Source organism: Ambystoma mexicanum, chromosome 3p, assembly GCF_040938575.1.
Source record: "Ambystoma mexicanum isolate Mex_15411 chromosome 3p, UKY_AmexF1_1, whole genome shotgun sequence".
Classification (NCBI taxonomy): Eukaryota; Metazoa; Chordata; class Amphibia; order Caudata; family Ambystomatidae; genus Ambystoma; species Ambystoma mexicanum.
In genome coordinates this window covers 358,305,534-358,328,868 of record NC_090925.1, presented here as the reverse complement: position 1 = coordinate 358,328,868, position 23,335 = coordinate 358,305,534, and the positions used below count along the sequence as shown (strand labels likewise).

Here is a 23,335-nt window from a genome sequence, read left to right as displayed (position 1 = left end):
CATAAAGCCCTGATTAATGCTGCCCCGAGCTACCTGATGGATAAAATAAAAAGAAAGCTATCCACTAGAGAGACTAGAACTGTCAATTCTAACTGCCTGATAGTTCCTAGATTCAAACTATCCACAATTGGCGGCAATAGCTTTCCTGTGAAAGCTGCCACATCCTGGAACTCCCTACCACACACCCTGAGAGCGGACCAACGATATTTACACTTCAGAAGGAATTTCATCAAACACATTAACTCCAACAACCTGTAGCCACCTTCACATCAGTAAACACAAGTACCGCACACAACCTTCACATCCACAACTGTGCCTACTATGAATATTACTTTGCACTATATGTGTTACTTCACACCTATGCACACTATTCCCACCTACCTCATATACTTGCCCTCCATCCTGCAAACCTGTATATTTTTTTCAACATTTTAAATTATATATTACTGTAAATCCTAAATTGCACATTTCTGTAACATACCAAATTGTATATTTCTGTAGACAGTCTATAACCTGTACATTACCGTAACATTCAAAGCTGTATATTTTATGTAACATTGTAAGCTTTGCATATTCTTATTGCTGCGCCCAACTACCTCTGGGTCTGGTGCGCATTACAAATCAATAAACAAACAAAATAAGCGTCCTGCAGGTCCAATGACAGCAACCAATCCTGAAGTTGGAGGGCCTGGAGGCTCCGAGTGACCATCCTGAACTTGTCGATCCTGAGGAAATTGTTCAAGTATCTTAAGTCCAAGATGGGTCTCAGTCCTGTGTCTTTCTTGGTTATCAAAAAATAAGGGGAATACCAACCCTTGTTCCACTCCGCCACAGGCACTGGTTCTATAGCGCCTTTCTCCAGCAGGCCTCAAATCTCCTACACAAGGAGCGGATCCGGAACATTCAAAGTGTTTCCCTGGTGGATTGTCGCGGGGCCGTTGGAGAAAAGGGAGGCAGTAACCGTGGGCTATTGTATCCAGAGCACACGCATCTGAAGTAATGGCTCGCCATTCTTCGAGCTGCTGTGACAGCCTGCCCGCCCACCGGAGAACAATGACATCTGGCCTCAGCTGTTGAGCAGCGGTAGTGCCTGATGGCAAAGGGGCAGCTGCCAGAGCGGCTTTGGCACCTCTACCTTGTCCACCACGAGTGAACTTACGTTGGCCCCTTTGACTGGCCATCCCTTTTGCCTTTCCAAATGAGTAATAGCGAAAAACCACCCCTCTATTGCTGTCCCCTAGGATGAAAAGGCAGAGATTGTCCGACAGCTGCACCCAAAGATTTGGCAGCTGCCTTGGAGGTCTGCAACTTCAAGGCTCTAGTCAGCCTTGTTGCCAAAAAGATGCGACCCATCAATGGGCATGTTGAGAAGACTGGCCTGCACATCGGGTGCAAAATCGGACCTCCGCAACCACGCAAATCTGCGCATCACGCTGCTCATAGCCATGGACCTTGCAACACAGTCCAACCCAGACTGAAGGGATTCACACATGGCATCCTTGCCATCCTGTACAATAGCTAAAAAGCCATCCCTTTCCTCCCCTTTGGGAATATGCTCAGCCGCAAGCGAAATACAATTCCACAAAGAGCCAAAATGTTGCCAAGGCACAGGTGGAGTTGGCCGATTTCAGCGCCATACTCCCAGCAGAAAATACCTTGCGCGACCATCCATGCGTTTATCGTGCCTATAGGGAGGGATGATAGGGTATTCTGCCTGCTTCGTTGTGGCCGTAGCAGCCTGAACCATCAAACTCTCGGGAGTAGGGTGTGTGGGCAGGTAGCCAGGGTCGCTACTGTATAGGCGGTATTTCTTTGACTACATCAGCTTGTGAATAGACTCTGGGCATTCCAAGTAGCAGCCACCCTCTTTTGCAAAGCAACATGAAATGGCAACACTGGGTCAGTGGACGGACCTTGATCCAGGATGTTGGTAAGGTCATCCTGGTCATAATCAACCGGAGGCCTGGACCAACCCAGGTACTCTACAACTTTCAACATCAGTCTCCGTAAAGATTTTTAATGTGAACATTTGGGAGTTGGGGGCGGGTGTGATGGGAGAGAAGATTCATTTTAGAGAGGGGTACATCATTAATTGTATATAGTTGTACTGTTTATTTGGTTTGCTTGATATGGTCCCAAGATTAATTCTATATAGTTCTGTATTGGTAAATGTAAAGAGTTAACAAAAATAATTAAAAAAAAAATATAAACATAAAAAAAAAAAATGAAGATTCGGCATGATCACCAGGCTCGGGCTTACCAGACTCCATCTCAGGAGATGTGTCTAGGCCACTGGCATCATGCAAGGATTGACGCAGATCCTCAATCCAACTTTCCTCGGAAATTAGACATTCCGGAGCACCAGGCGTCCCATAAGGAAGACCAAAAGGCATCTCCTCCTCCTCAGACCTCTTCATAAATATTCGGGAGAGATTGAAAGAACTCCTTAGTGAGAGGAGCACACCTCTTATCAAGGACAGGCTTCACAAATGTAGAACCAGCCTTCCTTAGAGGTTCAACAGCCGCAGGGGCTTAAACCGGTAAATTCTGCCCAGTAGGCGCCGACAGCTCTTACTGCGTCGACAATGGCGCCGAAGGCTTCGAAGGTCTGACCGTGGGGGTAAAGACCCGATAGACTCACTGGATAGACACGGCGCTCATGGTGTCTTCACCTTTTTCGACAACTTCATAGGCTTCGACGGTTTCGCTGGAGACGAAGACCACAACCTGGAATGTCTCTGGCGATCCCCTGATGCCTTGTCCGAATGGGACCTTGATGGCTCCCGATGTTTATTGCGCAGACTACCGGGCCCGAGGGCGCACAAGTATCGGTCCAAGACCGTTCCTTGACAGCTTCAACTGAAGGCGCGGATTGGAAAATCTGTAGCATTGGCTCCCGAAAAGACTCATTCCTTGGGGTAGAGGTTTTAGTGGGGCAGCCCACTTTCATCTGGTAGTCGCCATGCGACGAGGACGGAGACGCCGCTTCCGGGACCTCCTCGAAGAAGAGGAACAGTGGCGCGAACCACTCTGGGATCTAGATCTCCGGGACTACTTCCGACGAGGAGAGTCCCATCTCGACTCGTCGGTTGATAGACCAGTAGACTTCGATTTTACGGGGTTTGGAAACACGGCCTACCTTAAATTTCCCCTTATGCTCCCACAAGGCCTTGGCAGTCAACGACTGGCACTTCGAGCAGTGGTCTGTGGCGTGGTCCTCGCACATGCACCACAAGCAGATACGATGCGGGTCCGTGATGGACATCTTGGACCCGCAGTCCCGACACTTCTTGAAGCCAGACCGTGGGATCAACTGGGTGGAAGGAGAAGACAATTACACAATACAACAAGAAGCACCGAGATCTCGAAGCAAACACGTTTGTGGATAAAATGGAACCGAGGCTAAGGGCGCCATGTGTACTACCTATAACATCTGATGACGTTACCCTCGACGGAGGGCTTCGAGGGACATCGACCAGACGCTATCGACGCAAGGGTGCCCTCTGCCGGAAATATTTCCGAAGCAGCCCAGCTGTGGACATTACATGTCATAGATGAGGAATACATTGGATGACACAATCCATTCGAAAGAGGGGTTGCAGAAGTCAGCCAAGGCTGGAGCGAGGGCGTCAATGTGGTCCTTGATGGTTTTGGAAGAACAGGGAAGAACCTGTTTTGATGAGGTGTTCATGGATTGGACTCGTCTAGAAACCTCATCAGGGGAGAAGAGAGGAAAGGCAGAGAAGGGAGGGGGGCTACAAGGGGGCCAGAAAAGAGGAGAGAGTGGAGGGAGAAGCAGGAGAAGCCAAGAGGGTGGACAGGATGTCCTGGGTTTTAGAGATGAAGCCAGGGCCGTACAGATGGCCTGGGAGGGGACAGATTTAGATTTCTCATAAGGCTTAAATATCTTTTCTTGTGTTAACTACTGTTCCCAAGAATAGTGAAGTGAAATTGACTTTATTTACCTTTTCTCTTTGTAGGTCCAGCACACACCATCTTATGTAGAGTGCTGGGGGGTTACCTAGTAGCCCCCTTATCCTACCTACTCATGTAAGACATGCATTACTTACCGTAAACGCATTTCTAATGATTGTATCTGCTTAGATTCACATGCTGTGCATATAGTCCGACATCCAGTGGTCACTGCGGAGTATTGCATCTTGTCTTTCGAGAATCGAAAGGGGACGTCGACATGGGCGTGTCTGTAACACTATCCCCAACATGACGTGTAGTGTACCCAAAATCCCTCACGCGTCGAGGTCCCTCCGATTGTATTTTTTCTGCTGTGAGGGAGCCTATGACTAACGTGAGTGAGTACAGAAAAGAGAAAGTAGTAATACGTCTATGTTCCTTCCATCGGAGCAGGGAGGAAGTGTGGGCGCATGTGAATCTAGGCAGATACAATAATCAAAAATGCTTTTATGGTAAGTAATGCATGTCTTCAGATGCTTGTTAATCTGCTTAGAATCACATGCTGTGCATAGACTAGCGAGCAGTCCCCGGAGGTGGGATAGGAGAAGGAACAGTAGAGAAAAGATGTCTTAGTACTGCTTGTCCCGCTTGAGAATCAGACCTAGAATGAGTGTCTAGGCAATAGTGTTTTGTAAAGGTGTGTACAAAACTCTAGGTTGCCGCTTTGCAAATGGACTCTAGGGGAACATTTGCAATGAATGCTATGGAAGCCCCAGTGCCTCGAGTAGAATGTGCTCTAGGCTTGAAGGGCAGTTCTCTCTTAGCAAGAGTGTATAAATAAACTGAATAAATGTAAGAAACTTCTCAAAACATGGCTCTTTAGCAAATACTAAAAACCAATGCTTTCTATTCAATGTATATATTTTGTACCGCTGTCATTTTGTTGAATTGTATATGTAACCATGAAGTCTAAGCTGTCCTGTAACTACGCCGTGATACCCTTGGGTTAGGGCGTATAACAAAGGCAATAAATAAAAATAAACAGTAGATGCATTTGACAATCCATTTAGAGATAGTAGATTTGGAGACAGCGTCTCCCTCGCTACCTGCTGCCACTGAAACAGAAAACTGATTTGTTTTAGTGGTCTAGTTCTTTCCAAGTAAAACATAACTGCCCTGCGTGCATCCAGCGTGTGCAGGCTTCTTTCTCCCATGTGAGGGGTTCTGAAAGAAGGTTGGTAGTTCTATGGATTGGTTCACATGGAACTTTGAAATGAATTTAGGCGCAAACCGTGTGCGAGTGTGCAGAACAACCTTATCTTTATGAACTGTTACAAAGGGGTCTTGGACGAGAGCACTTTTAGTTCACTGACACTTCTAATGGAAGTAATGGTTATTAAAAAGGCAGTTTTGTAAGTGAGATCATTAAGACTTGATTAATGCATGGGTTCGAAAGGAGACCCCATAAGTCTTGTTAACACCACGATTAGGTCCCATGCGGGAGCTGGGTTAGAAATGGGGGGGGGGGTGAATTCTCTTTACTCCCTCCATGAAAAGCCTTAAATGACATCTTCCACCATGACACCTTTTGTTGTGATGTAGTGTAGGCTGAAAGAGCAGCTAAGTGAACTTTAAGTGAGTTAAAAAGACTAGGCCTGAGTCAAGTAAACGAGTCCGGTACAAAACGATATGAGTGGGAGAGCAGTCAATGGGATTGAGGCTCTTAGAGTTGCACCAGATAACAAAACGTTTCCACTTGCTAGAATAGCCATATCGTGCGTTAGGTTTTCTTGCCTCCGTGAGTATGTCAATACACCTTTGAGGGAGTTGTAGGTGCCCGAACTATGACCTCAGGAGCCAGGCCACTAAATTCAATGTTTGTGGGCATGGGTGAAGCATTTCCTCTTTGTCTTGCAACATGTTGTACGGCCAAGGCAGTTTCATTGGAGGACATGGGACATCTCCATCAGATGAGCGGACCAGGGTTGGCGGGCCCACATGGGGGCCACCAATACCATTGTGACTGGTTCCTGGTGCATCTTGTGCACTATCTTGTTGAGTAGGGGAGTCGGGGGTGGGGGGGAAGCATAAATAAATTTCCCTGACCATGGGATCCAGAGTCTGTTCCCCTTTGTAACGGTTTTGGGGGTACCTGGAGGTGTAATCTTTGCATTGGGTGTTCTCCAGAATTGCGAACAAGTCGATCTCTGAGAAGCCCCATTCTGTGGGGAAGCCCCATTCTGTGAAAACGTTGGAGACGATGTCTTCGTGTAATCGCCATTCGTACTCCATGGGTAGTGGGAAATCTCTGCTGAGTACATCTGCCAGAAGATTGAGTTCCCCTGGAACATGTGACAGCAGGAACATGTGTTTGAGAGCCCACTTCCAAATGTTCTGGGACAGTTTGGATAGCCCTAGAGAGTGAGTGCCTCCCTGTTTGATCAGATAATACATGGCTGTGGTGCTGTCTGTGAAAGATCCTTGCAATTGTGTCTGAAAGGTCTTTAGCGCTTTGAAAACTGCTAACAGCTCCAACAGGTTTATGTGGTTGGATGCTACGACTAACGACCAAACTCCGTGCGCTGTCTGTTGAAGCAGACGAGCTCCTCACCCTGAGAGAGATGGGTCTGTAGTCGGAGTGGCTTCTACTGCGGGGGTGGTGAAGGATTTCCCTTTTAGGAGGTTTTCCCTCGACCACCACCGCAGCAGCAGCGAGAGAACGAGGGGCGGCGAGACAACCACTAAATTGTCCCATTGTCCGCTGGCCTGACACCATATGCTGTTGAGCTACTCTTGCATTGGACGCAAGCACGCATGAGGAACCAAATAAATGCATGACGCCATCATTCCTAACAGTTGCATAGCTTTGCGTACCGTCACCTCTCGACTGGCTACATATTGAGGGATTTGAAACGGCATGTTTTAAAGCCCCTCATTAGAGGGGAAGACGAGGCCATCCTTTGTTTGAATTAGAGCCCCTAGGAATTGTTTGACCTGACTGGGGTCCAAGCTGTATTTCTTCCTGTTGGAGAATTCCAGGCTGAATAAAAGGTCTATAGAGTCTTGGGTATTTGACAAACATGTTTCGTAGGAGTCCCCTGTTATGAGCCAGTCGTCGAGGTAAGTATAAACCGGGGTGGATTGCCTGCGCAGGTGGGCTGCTGCCACTGCTAGTACCTTTGTAAATACTCTTAGTGCAGAGTCTATGCTGAAGTGTAGTACCTTGAATTGATGTTTGTTTTGCATCATTGAATCTGAGGTATTTTCTGTGCGCCGGCAACATTGAAATATGAAAGTATGCACCTTTCATGTCCAGTGTTGCCATTTAATCTCCCTGCGAGAGCAGGGGAATTACCTACTGCAGAGTGACATGCAGAACTTTTGTGCCTATACAAATTTGTTCGCTGGGCGCAGATCTAATACAGGGTGCATGGTGAGATCCATTTTGGGTACAAGGCAGTACACTGCATAAATACCTTTATCTGTGAAAGAGGTACGTCGTCTATGGCTCCTTTTCTTGTAGTGTTTCGACTTCCTGAAGGAGGATACACAGATTGTCTGGCGTCAGTCGTCTTGCGCGTGGAGGTCTGAACTCTATACAGTACCTGTGGGCCATGGTCTTCAGTACCCACTGGTCTGTAGTTATCCCCTCCTATGCCTGAAGGAACGATGTTAGCCGGCCCCCGATTGGGGAGGCATGGGAGGAGACCCGGATCTTGAGGTCATTTTGAACCTGAGGCCGGGGGGCCTCTGGGGGTAGAGTTCCGGCCGCTTCCTTTCCCACAACGCTGACCTCTTTGGGGATACGGGATGGTGTATCCGCTGGCTCCTTGTGGAGGGGACCAATTATTTCCCGAGGTGTACTGGTTTTGAGGGAAGCGTTGGCCACGAAAAAGGCGCCTGGACCCAGTTCCTCGCCAAGTGGAGGGCTTTTGTGTGATTTGATCTAGCGTCTCAAGGGTGTCGCGTTCCTTCTTTGCCGCCTCAAGAGCTTTGTCGACTGCGCTCCCAAATAGGTTGGATTCTTCCAACGGTTTATTAATAAGCGATGCTTGAGTTTCTGGCTTGGACACAATTTCTTAGCCACGCGTGTCTCTTTAGGAGGGTGCCCTGAGCCAAAGATGGACCCGCTGTCTAAGCGGAATCCTAAGTGTTCGAGTATACTTTGGTTTACTTGTCTGCCCTCGGTTACCGTGGACAGAAGTCTGTAGCGGTTCAGGAACCTCCTGCAGACCTTCCTGTAACACGGCCCATTGAGCGTCCGCATAGCTGGCTAACAAAGTAGTATTGTTAGCAATGCGCATAGAAAAAGCAGCTGCAGCCGTGACCCTCTTTACCAGGGCGTAGAGATTTTTACACTCCTTGTCAGGGGAAGCCCTGCCCTTTTCCTGGTAGTGGTCACCACCAGTGAGTCTGGGGTGGAGTGATCTCTGATGTAAAGCGGATCAGAGGGGGGAAGGCCGAAATAGCTTTTCTATCCTTGGACTAACTGCTCTTGTGAGGGCAGGTGTTAATAGCGAGGGAGCCAGTTGCTTTTTAATTGCGTTTAGTAGAGGAATAGCCTGGCTGGCAGGCGGTTTCTCTAAGAATGCCCTCTACAAAGCCAGCCTCAGGAACAGCTTCATCGGTGGCGATCTTGAAATGTCCTGCTGCTTTGCGCAACATGGCGTTGAACGTCATTGGATCGTCCACTGGAGAGGGCTGTCTAGTGGGAGTGGTCTGGGGGAAATTTAAACACAGGGCATCAGGATCGGGTGAAGGATTAGGAGACTGCTAAGGCTCTGGGTCACCCATATCAGGGTCCCCCCCACCCCTGTATGGGGTCATGCATATCCTCAGGGTCAATGAAGTGATCATCCTGAGGTTAAGGGTCTGCAGGGACCTCCTACTCAGTGAGGTAAGTGTACACATCCTCCTCCTGAGAGGAATCAAAGAGTCTTTGAATGTTAGCCACAGGGGCAAAAGTCCCTCTTCCCATGGTCTTTTGGGGGTGGATTGCTCTGAGAGGGTTACAAACTTGTCAAGCCTCTCCATACAACCCTCGAATCTTTCCCTAGTCCAAACAGAAGACCCAGAGGGGTCTAGAGGTCGAAAGGGCTCTTGTATACGATCCTCTGACGCCAAATGTCGAGATTTTTATTTCAACGCTGAAGAAATACCTTCTTCGCTGTCGGAAAACTCTTTCCGGGGGACCGACAGAGGTTGCGTGTCCCTGTGCTTCTCCTTGGGCTTGGCGGAGGGTTCAGGTACTTCCTTTAGCCTATCTTTGGATCTCAATGAATCGTTGGGCTTTCCCGTGGGTGTCGGCGAAATCCCTTGACTGAGGCTTCTGAGCGTCTGCCAAAACAATTCTCGCAATATTTTCGGTTGTATAGTCTTCGGCAGAACCGGGGCCTTGTCATTGGTGGACACCTTCTTACGATGCGTCTCCAATTGCTAGGTGCATCTGCGGGGAGGGCTGCCGATCCTGACGGTCGGCGGGTACGGCCGAAACTTCCAGTGTGCCCGTTGGCGCTGTGGTCTTCTTCGACTTTGTCGAAGACTGGCCGTGGGTTGCGTTTAGTGAGTAGAGTGTGTTCGTCTTTGTCGCCGGGGTGTACAAACCCCATAGCAGTGCCTGAGGCGTACCTGGCGAGCCCGGGACAGATGACGTGGAGTGGGAGTGCTCCGCCGAAAGGTCAACGACCGCAGAGTCGGAGGCCTGCTCGTCATTAATGCCCTCGTCGCAATCGGCGGTTGCGGCAGAACTCGACTCGGCCTTCAACATCCCGTAGGCCGCCCACCGCTTGACACGGCGCTCCTTCAATGTCTTCGGACGGAGGAGCTTGCAAGCCGCATAACCTTTTTCGTCGTGATCGAGCGGCAAGCAATGCTTACAACGTAGATACTTATCTCTCCAAGGAAATTTTCCCTTGCAAATGGGGAACCTAAAGGGAGTCCTCTCCATCGCTGAGGATAGGGAAAGTGACGATGACCAGAGAGGAAAGAAGGAGGAAAAGAGAAAGGCATTCTCAGATTTTACAGAAATGTCCACCCCGACCCCACACTCCCTATCGATCACTGTCTGCCGAAGGTCCGTGGAGGCTTCGGCAGGTATCAGGAACAGCTGTCGATATGAAGGACGGTCAGGGTGATCTTGAATAACAATATAATATATTCGAGGAATGGTCGATGGAACAATTAGCAATGTCTCTGGACGAGCTCTGCATAAGGCGACCAGTATGTTGGGCGGAAAAAAACAATCGGAGGGACCTCGATACGGGAGGGATTTTGGGTACACTACACGTCACATTAGGGATAGTGTTACAGACACGCCTATGTCAAAGTCCCCTTTCGATTCTCGAAAGACAAGATGCAATACTCCGCGGTGACCACTGGATGTCGGACTATATGCACAGTATGTGATTCTAAGCAGATTAACAAGCATCAGAACATTTTTTTATCTTACTCTCACTACTTTAAATGGCTGGTGGCAGAACTGCCATTGGTCCGAGCCCGGCTGAAGGAGACTAATGGGATAAGAGGAAGGATCTGAGCCCGGCTGAGGGGGATCCGGGGTGAACCATGAGTCACCCCGAGAAAGAATATTCTCAGAACATTATAAAAAGGGAATCTGAGCCCAGAAGAGGGGGATTCACGGTAACAGTCGTGATAGAAAAGGGATCCAAGCCTCACTGAGGGAAATCGCCAAAATTGGATACTTGTAAGAAGAAAATAACTGTATTTTGTTTTTATACATCAGGCCCTCTGAATCAAGAGACTTTTGAAGTAGAGACTTGTACACAGAAGGTCCTGATGCTGGCAATGGAACTGTATCCTCGTGCCATAAAAGGCAGAGTGTGAACCGCCCTGCCCCGTCCTGAAAACATGGGCAAACATCTTGACATATCATTTTGTGAACACTTTTCTTTTTCATGAACACTACCCCCACACAATTTGTAAATTGGCAGTAAGGATTGGCAACATGTATTTTTAGAACAGGCTCTTTTATTTTGACAAGACTCCACTAGGACTGCATTATTATTTGATGGCCGTTGCTTGCTCCCATTTATAGATTTAGATAGGTGTTTATCACACCCTTGTAAAAAGTTAAACACCCTTGAACTGCGATCACTTGTTTTCTTACTGTTGATACCATGCCTTCCTTACAACTGCCAAAGCATTCGAAGCTTGAAAAAAGTAACATACATTACTACTAAAATGTGAATAACACTCCTTTTCCTTCCCACTGACTTAGTCGGCTGGGACTGTATTAACTGAATGGCATTGCCATTTTTCTGTAATCTACGTCATTAGTGTCATTCTCTGTAACAATTGTAACCGCGAGCAACTATAATTGAAGCAGTCACCTTTGAAAAGTATTGTGAATAATTCCTGTGTGTATTGGTTAGTGTAGAAGAGTTTACTTACCTGCCTTGTGTATATAAAATAAATGTATCTGAATATAACTTTCATTGTGTAAGTTTATTTGGACTGTTGTATTGACTGGGTTCAGTGTACTTACCTACAGCGCACTTCCTCCTCCTAAGATAAGCCTGGCTGCTCTGCCATTCTACCACATCCTTTGGGTAGTACAGACTTATACTAAGAATTGTGGACCTGTATACCAAGGGATAGTTTTAGAGAATCTTACCTCAAGTGAACTTTAGAAAAAAAACTCCATTAACACTGGGCTACTGGTGCAGCATGGTTGGCTTTACGCGATAGCTGTCATTTTTCGGCTTATCTCTCTGCCAGTTTCCTTATCCTATTTTGTCACGTGAGAGAATTTGATGTGAACATAAAAGCTACAAAAAAATGCATTGGCATTGCCTTCAGGATGGATTTCATAATTAACCACTTCTAAGCGTAGGTCTTTATAATAGTGTAGAAAGTCAAGATTTGGGTAGTCAATTTTGAGCAATCTGATTTTGGGCCATCTCTTTATAAGAGGTCTCCCTACTTTGGAATATCCCATTTGCCAGTAAAAATTACCCAATATTTTACAATACTCACACAGTACTCTAAACAAACCTAGAGAAAGGCAAGTGATTGGGCCTGGTGGCCTGCACTGTGTGTGTTTCGGGGTAGTGGCTGGCAGAACATGCCTGCAAGGCATGTCAGCTGTAATCACAGGGTGGGCAAGGTGAGTGGATTGTAGGCAGGTGTGACTTCATTTTTGTTCTTAAAAAGTAAATTTTCGCCGCATTTGACGCTTTGTGGCATGTTACCTGGGCTTTCCCGACCCCCAGCCCTCTTCCGGATTCCCCTTCCCAGCCCACCGCAACTCCCCCATCCCCCCACCATGTTTGGGCCTGGTGGCCTTTTATGTCAGGTCTCCAGGGCAGCCCCCTCAGCGAAGGGCCTGAGGCAAAAGGCAGCTCCTACAAAAGCTACAGATTATGTTTGCCTGTGGAGCCTGGGTCGGAAAGGGTGGCGGGGCAGTCATTATTTCTCCCCATTAAATTGTCCCACCTCTCTTATTACTCCTACCATAAAGCTTGAAGTCTGATGCACGTCACCCGCAGTGTATGTTATCCATATCTGCAGTATATATCCAGGAATCCCAAATCTGGGTGTTTTGCACCTGCTGTTAAGTTTTCAAATGTAGGCTTTTCCCCTCATCTCTATCCAAGAAACTCTAAATTAGATGTTTACATTTGATGCTGTGTCTTGAAACTGGCCTCTTACCTATCCAGGAAACTCAAATCTATGTGTTTTGCATTTGCTGTTTTGGAGTTTAGGCACTCCTTCCTCTAGCAAGACATCTAGAGATCCCCCCCCCTCCTCCTCCCACCCCAATCCAGCACTGTGCTCCCAGCTCTAGGTCTTCAGCCGCTTCAGAGCTATTGGGTCCAGCCCGAGCTACACTTTAGCGTTACAGCTGTGCTCTTCGTGAAATAACTGCAGAAGTCTCTGTATAAAGTCTTCTGCAGCTGGCAAAGGAAGGCTGGCTGTTAGGCAAGATTATATGCAGTACCCATAGGGTGCACTACAACAACCCTGACCTCCTGGCAGTAGTAACTCAACCTTTGGTAGTGTGGATGAGTAGCCAGGCTTATCTCAAGAGGGGTCAATGTGAGCTGTAGGGGAGTTACACAGAGGTTCACAGTGACAAGTATTCAAGCAAACACTTACGCACAGGGTTTCTTGATAAAACAATTATTAATTTATTTACACTCCATTAATGTAAGCCTTCTTCAGAAGGGAGCACTGTAAAACACCACACATACTTCAAAACCACACAATCACTTAGTTCAGAATCAATAAATACCCATTTGGGATGGCATACAGCAGAGACCTACACCCACAGGCGACTTTCAATTGCTAGGGTGCTGTTGAAATTAATGTATTACTGTTGGCATTCACAATTAGTTAAGAGCAAGTAAAAAGGAATAGATTATTAGAGCAAACAAGTTACCACAAATATTTCTTAAGCAGGCAAATACTTTCATATCCCCAATCAGAGTCATTCATTTAAAACAGGCAAAGCCAAACTCAATAGGCAAGAGTCTAGATGGGCTGAAACACTTCCTTGAAGGTAAGTAGAAAAGTCTTTGCACAATGTTTCAGAAGTCTTTGTAGAAAAAGATGAATCAATGTAGGGCCACAAGCTATTAGACTTGTGAGTAGTAGAAGATGCAAGCAGCTCTACAGCAAGAGATACGTTCTCTTAGATTTTGTACAGTTCCTTTAAAATGAAGAAAAGATGCAGCAGATGACTCCTGTTGCTGTGCAGCTCTGCAGATCTCACTGTTCCTGGGCCTCAGTCGTGGGGTCAAGAGGGAGGACGTCGGGGGGCTCCTGCACTGGACTGGGACGGACAAAAATTGCAACCGGCAAACTTCACTTTCAGTGGCAGTTCAGTGTTTCAGCTCCTCGCGTCTACCGCAAACAGCAACACTGCGGTTCCCGGCTGTCGAGATGGACTTTACTTTCTTCTGGGGTCCTGCACTCTGTTGAGGAGGCTCAGGCTCAGTCAGTCCTGCTTCCTGGGAGTCCAGAGGATCTTCCTGGAGCTCTTGGCCAACTTAAAAGCAACACACACAAACTGGTGTTCCTCTCCCTGGCTCTACGGTTTCCAGCAGCAACTCTGTAGAAATTCAACCAGCTCCGAGATGGATGTCCAGGTGACTTACTCTGGAGTTGATTGGCCCCACCAACTCAAGGGGAGAAGTCGTCCTTGCAGGGGCTTCTCCATCTATGCGATCTTGGCATTTCGGCACTGCAGCAGGGCTTCACTGGGCAAACCAACGGTGAAGGAGTTGCAGCAGGCGTCCTTTTCAAACTCTTCTTCGGTTCCTTCGTCCAGTGGTCAAGTCTGCCTTCCAAGCAAAAAGACTTGCCTTTTATACAGCTCTCTCCCTTTCATTCCAGCCTAGCTGTCAATCACCAAGCGGGGTGGCTGTCCTTGCCGGACAGTCAGCGAGCCAATCACAGAGTGCATTTGGGTCTCCTAGGAGACTAAGCACAGGGAGTTTCAGGCACCTCCCTCACTTCCTGCCTACCCCAGACACCCTGGAGCCAGAGGCGGGCTTCACTTGTGAATCCCGCCAAAGGCAAAACGAACAAAGGGACCAATCCGGGTTTGGCAGGCAGAGTAAATCTCAAGAAGGACCTTTCCACAAAGAAATGGCGAAAAAAGAAAACCGGGGCCATTTTGACAAAAATGGCAACCTTGGGTGCTTTACTGCAGCTGCGAATGCAGCCCGTGGTAAATGCACACCACTGTAGTAAACATGAAACCACTTCCACCAGCCATTCAGTGAGGAAAGGGCAAGAAGCTAGACAAAGGGGATACCAAGTAACCCCTCCAGCACCCTATTGTAAGATAGTGTGTGCTGGGTCTAGAAAGTTATAAATGTAAGTAAAGTCAATTTCACTTAACTGCTCTGGGAAACAGTTTATCCCAGAGAAGTTATTTAAACCTAGGGGAAATCTAAGAGACTTCCCTGTGTCACTGCACTAAAGGTGCTGTGTGCCACAATGTAAAAGATGATGCCTATGGAGTTTGTCAGACTCCACAACAGAAACAGAACAAAAAAATAAATCACATTAAAATACATGAGAGAGTGGAAAAAAGGTGTCACTCTCTCCAGGTTCAAAAGAATCAAGTCCTCAAAATCCAGCAAAGTTGCTGGGGGTCTCTAAGGTAGAGAGAATTGGCACAATTCTCCATAATACTGGCAAAGGATCTAATCTTAGCCTCTTTGTCAAGATCGCCCTCCGCCTGCTGTATGACCCTTCACTGGCAATGAATGAATGAATGAATGAATGAGTCTCTCTCTCTCTCTCTCTCTCTCTCTCTCTCTCTCATATATATATCCATATATCCATCCCTCTGCTTTCTCTATGGTGCTTTCCATCTCTGCCATCTTCTCTAACTGCTACTCTATCACCTGCCCCATCTCTTTCAAAGCCCTGGAAGGAAAAAGTTGAAGGAAGATCTCATGGACTCCAATCCAGGCCTGCCATCTCCGACACCCATGTCAACGCTTCTCCAGGCAGACTGTCACTAACATCCTCTTTGTTGTTCCCCCTCTGGATTCCCCATTTGATCTGGGGTGCTCTCCCCTTTCGTTTCTTCGCCCATTAATGGTCGAACCCGATGAGAAGTACTCTTGGCATATTTCCCATCCTCTAGAGGCATCAAGGTCTACCAGAAGGGTGCCGTCATGGCCAAGGGCTCTCAGCCCAACCTTCTCCTTCCAGATGGGTGTCTTCTGTCTCTCATCAATTCCTTCCTTCTCCTGCCAGTCCTCCTCCTACCACCACCACCCCTCCTCTCACCTCTTCGCCACCACTTGCAGGCATACCACATTCCTGTACCCCTCCTCAGAAGACCTTCAAAAGGTGGCAACCAGCTCCACTTAGCTACCCTCAACTCTTGCTCTGCCGTTAAACAATCCTCCGACGTCTGCCACCTCCATGAAGACTTCAACCTAGTTGTCCTCGCTCTCACCGAGATCTGGTTCGCGGTCAGCTCTGTCACTATTTTTATCACACTCCTCCCAGAGGCGCTACAAGATCCTCTTCAAGTCCAGGCCTAACAGGTCTAGGGGCGGAGTGGCCTTGATCTTCCCTGAATGGGTCTCTGCTATTATCATACCCACTCAGTCCAACACTTCCTTCGAATGTCTTATCTGCAGGCTTGGGATCTCTTCAATCCTCTCGCTGACTCTCTCCACCATCTACAGGATGCCTGGTCCGGACTCCCTCTTCCTCAGAGTGGTCTGACCTTGCCTCTTCTCTTCTCTTCTGGCCTCCACCTTCAAGCTTCTCTGCCTCAGAGACTTCAATATTCACAGTGACTCCCCTGATGTGGCAGCTGGTCTCTTCCGCAGCCTCCAACTCTTTCCCTCACCATTCTTCCCTCTGGTCCAACGCATTCAGCTAGACGCACCTTGGATGCTCTCATCTTGGTGGACATCCCAGTCACCAACCCTCTCACTACATGTATCTCCTGGTCTGATCATGCTCTCCTGTCCTCTCACCTGGATCTCTTGGGCCCCCGGCTAAGCCTCTGCCCGCACTGCCAGTCTCCTCCCTCATTCGAGCAATTAAGCGAGTGTCAGTTGCTGCTTTTGCTGGAACTTTCATTCCCCCTCCCACTCCAACCACTGACTCTTACACAGCCGTTGCTAACCTTCACATCAACATTTCCAACCAACTGGTCACCCTTGCCCCCGTCATGAAGCCTGCGTCCAAGCGCAACACAAGGTCTGATGCCAACCTAGACTCTCTGAAACTCAAGTGCAGAGCTGCTGAGCAGAAGTGACAGGCTTTGAACACATCCTCCAACAGAAGACTGGCTTGCCGCCTGCTCTAAAGGCACTACAGACTCATCCGCTTGAAGGCAGCCGCCTATATCCAAGCCTGCATCTCTGGGGCCACTAACACGGCTGAACTGTTCAAAATCTGCAAGGAACTCGCTAATCCTATTGCAGTCTCCACTTCACCTTTGCCATGCCTGACCCACTGCACTGGCTACTCACTTCATAACCAAAACCCGGGAGATCTTGTCCTCACTCTCCCCTACACCACTCCCTCAACCACTCTCTGGCCTCCCTGTCCCCTTGCCGCTCACTCGGCTTTTTCTTGCCCATATCAGCAGAAGAGGTATCTGGGCAGGTCCTCTATGAAAGTCTCTTCCAAACAGGTGCTTCTCTGCTCCTCCCGAACTATCAAGAACATAGCCTCCCTTGCACCCAGCCTTGGATGATTTTTACAAGAGGCAACACGCTGGTCTTGGAAGCAAGACCACGCATAGCAACAGAGGTTCGAATCCCAGATCTGCACTTGCTTAGAAACCAAACTCCGGTATGTCATTAGGCATGTTATAAAAAACCAATAAAATAAAGATCACTCCTTTGCCACAGGCTCCTCCCGGCTACCCCTCAAGCACTTTTGTTCAACCTCTCCGCAAAAAGCCTTCTGCCGACATCTCCTGCGCCCGGCTAACCACTGCCCCATCTCAATTACCCCCATTGCGGGCAAACTCTTGGAGAAGCTGGTTATCTCCCAGCTGATCCAACAATAAATCTGTTGGTTGTCTCCACAACCACCAGTCTGGCTTCAGAGCAGCCAGAGGCACAGACACTGCACTCCTGAACACCCATGAGGACTTGCTCTCAAATCTCAATTCCAACTCTCCTTCTGTTCTCATTTTTCTTGACCTTTCCTCAGTCTTTGATACAGTCAATCATGCCACCCTCCTAAATTGGCTCTGTGATACCCTTTGGCATCACAGACCTGGCGCTTGACTGGTTGACCTTACTCTTTGACTGACCATCCCAGGTTCAACTGGGCCCTTTTCTCTCCCCATCACACTCTCCACCAAAGGCATCCCTCAGGGCTCTAAATCCTCTCGCAGCGGCTCTTCAACATCTACCATGCCCCTCTAGCCCATTTGATCTCCACCTTCTCTCCTCACATCGTGTTTTGCGGACGACCTGCAGCTCTCCAGTTTTCCCTCCACTGCTGCCTCTTCCCCTTTCATTCCCGACTTTGACCACTATTCAGGCTGCAAACAATATCTGCCTTAATGCCAGTAATACATCCTTCTAATTGGGACCCCAGCTCCCTCCTTCCCTCCGACTCTCTGGTCACCCTCCATGGGCCTCCTCCCCTCACCAGCTTGTGAGGCAAAAGAACTTGGCATCTTCTTTGACTCCTCTCCTCACATTGCAGACCTAGCCAAGAAGGCTTACTGGCCGCTTCACCTTCTCAGAGGCATTCTTCCCTTCCTTACCTTCCCCCAGAAACTCAATGTCTCCAGAGCTCTGGTCCCTGTCTAGGTTGGACTACTGCAACAGCCTCTTCCTCAATCTGCCCAAATCCTCCCTTCGCCCCCTTCAACTAATCCAGAATAGGATTGAGATTTATCCTTGGCCTCAAGCCCAGGGACCCCCGACTCCCCAGCCCAAAAATCTTTCCACTGGCTCCCGGCCGTTGAGGATCAAATTCAAGAACTTCTGCATCACACACGAGGCTACCTGGGACCCCTCTACCTCCAACTTTCTCTCCCCTAAATACCTCCCCAGCTTCGGTCTTGCAGATCAGACTTTTCCAAACAGAGAGTGGGGGGTAGATCCCACTTCCGCAGGAGCATCCATCTGGAATGGCCTTCCTGCACCTCTCAGACTTGAGCAGGATCTCCTTAAGTTCCAGAAGCTTCTCAAGACCCTCCTTTCTCGTCTTCCTTCCCACTCCTGCTAATGTCCCACTCTGCAGCATTTGACTGGCTGCCTGGTACCTACTGATTTATACAGGGCACCAGGCCCTCCATGACCCGGTCTCTCCTGACCCCCCTCCCAATACCTCCCCCCCCCCCCCAACCTGCACTAGCCTGGCTGGGACTGCACCCCCTATTGAGCCCATCCAGTCCTGTCTTTGCACTTTGCATTCCCCTGTACTCTGCATTCCCTGGCACTGGTCCACCCATAGCACTTGCCAAGCCGAGGAGCCCTCACACCCTCCATTTGTCCCTCCCCACCCTCATCACTTGCACACTCTCCATTCCGACCTGCACTTCCTTTCCCTCCTTAGCATTAGCGCATTCCGCTCTGACTGGCACTCTCGCCCCCCTTCTCCCCACTCCCCTGCACTTTTTGTTACTTCACTTGCATGATCCGAATGACTCTTGTTGCGCCTTGAAACACCACTTGCTGCATAGGCGCATTATAAATACCCAATAAATAAAACAAGTGCCAAACACTACAACCAACACCCCCCCATCCAATCTCGTAGTAGTACTACATCTTGAAGTACACAGGATCTGGTCAATCCCACAATCTTCTCCACTAATCCCAAAGCACAAAGTATTCACGGTAATGCCACAGAAAACCACCATGTCTATGCACTAATCTCTGCAACCCAATGAAAGTTTTTTCACGACACACTGAAAATCACAGTATGGCAACTGGCCCATTCTTACCTCTGCACAAAGCTGGAAGTACACCATGACGATGCTAATTTGAGAACAGGACACCACAAGGATTATAAATACCAGGAAGAGGAAGCCGAAGAGGTAGTAGAACTGATTCTCCCAAATTGCCTGGAAAAAGCAAAACAGACATTTAACAACAGAGAAGATTCTGTCGAACGTCATCACAAAGAGGGCCACCCTCAAAATAGATCATAGAAATTAATAGTTACTCACTGTAGTGACCAATGATCTCTCAATCCATAGTCACCTTTCCTCCATACTGTAAGGGCGTCCCTTGCGAGGGACGGGAGATGGAACCTTTCACCAGAAAAATCCTCTTCCCCTTTAAATTTAGAGGCGTGCAAGAGCCCGACCATGGGAGCATGCGCTCGCCTGACTCCGCCCACTGGCACCACTCCTCAGTCCTCATTGACGGGTCAACAATATACAACATTGCCTAATGACAGCAGTATTATTAGGAGGGAGGATGGTGGGACATATGGAGGAAAGGGGACTATGGGCTAAGTATTTTTGTCACTACGGTGAGTAACTTTTAATCACTCTTACGTCCCCCCATCCCCTTTCCTCCATACTGTATGGGCGATTACAACTGAATGCAGCCCCAGGGTGGAGAGGAGCTGCTCCTTAAGCAAACAGGTTTCTCAGAACCACCTGCCCGAAAGCCAAGTCTGACCTAGAGGCAGCATCCAGACAGTAATTCCTGCAAAAAGCCGAAGGGGTGGCCGCCCTGCTGAGGACTTGCCACGGGACATGCCGTTGGAATGCAACGGCTGTGGCCTTGGCCCTGCCCGCATGGGCATGCAAATTGGCCAGAGCTGGCTAGTGCTGCTCCTCATAGGCCTCCTTGATGGCCGCAACCATCCACCTCGCAATGGGGCCTTGGAAGCCTGATAACCTGGCCTTGACCCACCAAAGGTGACAAAGAGGGCATCCGACTTGCGGAATACCATGGTCCTCTCCAGGTAGTACTTCATCCAGATGATACAACACCCTCCGAGGCTCATCCTTTGGGGTCAGCGAAGGTGGGCAACACAATCTCCTCGTTCAGGTGGAAGGCGGATGAGACGTTGGGTAGGAATGCAGGGTGCGTCCGGAGGACCACCTTATTCTTGTGGAAAGTGGTGTAGGGTTCTGATGCCACAAGGGCCTGGATTTTGCTGACTCAGCAAGCGCAGGTGAGGCTCACAAGCAGAGCTATTTTTAGAGTAACCAGCCTAATGTCAGAGGACGCCATTGGCTCAAAAGGTTTGTGCGCAAAGGCGCCCAACACTACGTTAAGGTCCCACACCGGGTGAGGCTCCTTTATGGGCGGGTAGAGCCTATGGAGGCCTGCCAGATGTTACTTGACCACCGAGTTGGAGGAGGAAAAGAGACCCTCTTCCGTATTCCTGTAGGCGCCTATGGCTACCAGATAAGTGCGGCATGTGTTGACCGCACTTCGGAGTGTGCAAGGTGCGCCAAGAAGGAGAGTATGTCATCCAATGAGCACCTAAGGGGGTCAATCTCCCTAGAGTTGGCCCAATGACAGAATCTAGACCATTTGCTCTTATATTGGCTCTTGGTCGCCTTGCTTCTGGTGCCTTGGATGATCTCCAGGTTAGCCTGTGATAGGTTCAAGTGTTTCAGAGTGACCTGCTCAGGAACCACGCTGCAAGGGCTAGTTTGTGAGGCGCAGGTTGGAGAACCCTGCCACCCCTCCCCCCGCTGGGTCAGGAGCAGAGCTGGGCCCAGTGGTAGGTGAATGGGGGGCCTGTCCAATAGGCTGAGAAGCTTGGAGAACCACGGTCTCGCCGGCCACCAGGGAGCTATCAAAAGGATGCTGAGGTGATGAAATTGTTTTATCCTGCAGATCACCCTGTGAATCAAGGGTGTGGCGGATAGGCGTAGGCCGCCATGTAGTTCCATTGTATCTGGAATGCATCGCCCAAGGAGCCTGGGCCCTGTCCCTGCCAGGAGGCGAACTTCTGGCTTTTCTTGTCCTGGGTGGCAAACAGATCCACTTGGGATTGCCCCCACCCGAGGAAGATCTCTTTCAGTACCAGGTTGGTCAATTGCCACTCGGAATGGTCTTCCCCCAGTTTGCGGAGCCTGTCCACTTCCAGGTTGGATTACCCCGGGAGGTGGACCGCCAAGAGGTAGATGTCGTTCTCCAGAGCCCATTCCCACATGCTGACCGCAAGGTTGCATAGTGGCGGGGACCTGGTACCCCCCTGCTTGTTTACATAGTACATGCTGGTGGAGTTGTCCGTCTGGATAAGCACTGTCATGCCCTCTATGAGAGGGAGGAAGGCCTTGAGAGCCAGCCATATGGCCTTCAACTCTAGCCAGTTGATATGGGACTCCTGCTCCAGTAGGGTCCAGACTCCATGGATCCTGTGGCTGTCTGGAGTGGCTCCCCAGCCCTGCAGGGAGGGGTCAGTTGTGACAGTGACTTGAGGGAGAGGCTGCCGGAAGGGCCTGCCCCGCCGTAGGTTGAAGTCTGCGGACCACCAGGTGAGGTATGGGTGGAGAGACGTGGTAATGTCCACAGGCTCCGATTGTGGGCCGCTCTCCTGATTCCATGAGGCTGCAAAGTGCAACTGCAGTCTCCTCATCCTGAGTCTTGTGTGGGGGACGGCTAACAGGACCGCCGCCATAATATCCAGTAGGTGTTGGTACCACCAGGCTGATGTCAGACCTGGAGAGGAAGCAAGTAGTGGCTCTCATGGTGGCCGTGACCTTGTCCTGCGAAGGGAAAACCTTCTCGGAGCTCGTGTCCCAGATGAGGCCCAGGAAGGTCAGCTTTTGCGTGGGTTGCAGCCAAGACTTGAGGTTGATAGTAAATCCCAGGTCGTGGAGTGTGTTCATGAGTCAGGAGGTGGTGTGGAGAAGCACCTCCGGAGATGAGGCCCGGACGAGCCAGTCGTCCAGGTATGGATAGACGTGGTGGCCCTGTGCTCTGAGGAGAGCTGCCACCGCGTTCATCAATCTGGTAAATACCCTGGGGGCTGAATTGAGGCCGAAGGGTAGCACCTTGTATTGGAAATGGCAGCCCATGATCCTGAAGCACAGAAAGGACCAATGCGGCTGCCAAATCAGGACGTGTAGATCCTGGTCTTTCAAATCCACAGAGCATAGCCAGTATCCCCTTTCAGTTTCTCCACAATGAGATCTGGCGTAACCATCTTGAATTTTTGTAGTGGAAGGGAGAAATTGAGGATGGAAAGGTCCAACATAACTCTCAGGCCAGCCTGGTTCTTCTGTATGGCAAAAATCCTGCAATAGAAGCCCAATCCTCTCTGGGAGGCTGGGACTTCTTCCACTGTCTGGCTCTCGACGAGCGACTGGATCTCTGCCAACAGAGTTGCTGTCCCAATCTGTAGGAGAGGAGGAGAGAAAGGGGCCGGTAAGCGGTACCCGGTGGAGACTACAGAGAGGATCCATGGGTACGAAAAATGTTGGTGCCAAAATTGCATGTGGAAGGCAAGCTTGCCCCCCCTCACTCCACCGGAGACATGTGGGCCCGGAGGGGCTTTTTCCCTCCAAGGCTGTTACGGAGGAGGGGGATTGGAAGAATCCCTTGCCCACCCCTCCCCCCTATGCAGTTTCCTGCGATGCGTACTCAGGGAACGTTCAGGTTGTCTGGACCTCCGTTCTTGGAAGCCTCGGATCCCCTCAGACACCCGCCGCTTGTCAGAGCGTTGATTGGACTTGGGCACGGCCATCGTAAGAATATATAAAGACTTTGTGGTTTGTGAGCTGTTCTTTTTACCTAACTCTTCATCCGTGGTGGAGTGGAAGCAGTCACTACCCTTGAATGAAAGGTCCAATATGCAGTCCTGAAAGTCTGGGTTAAACTTGGTAGCCCGGAGCCAGGCTGTCCTTTTCATGACCGTGGCAAAGCAGATGGCCCGGTCAGAGGTCTCGATATGGGCCACTGCGGACTCCATGATGTCCTGCGCTGCCTTGAAGCGAGCCTGGCTTTGTGGCGGAAGTTCCAGGAGGAAGTCCGCAATT

At 49.4% G+C, this 23,335-nt stretch overlaps 1 protein-coding gene across 1 annotated transcript in view; it reads right to left on the bottom strand.

Moving 5' to 3' along the window:
* The window catches only part of TM9SF4 (transmembrane 9 superfamily member 4), a 263,480-nt gene that overhangs the window by 23,401 nt on the left and 216,744 nt on the right, over nucleotides 1-23,335 (bottom strand). The window contains exon 16 of the mRNA XM_069651011.1: nucleotides 19,328-19,447. Coding sequence (XP_069507112.1) covers nucleotides 19,328-19,447 — 120 coding nt within the window. The remainder of the gene's footprint in view (nucleotides 1-19,327; nucleotides 19,448-23,335) is intronic.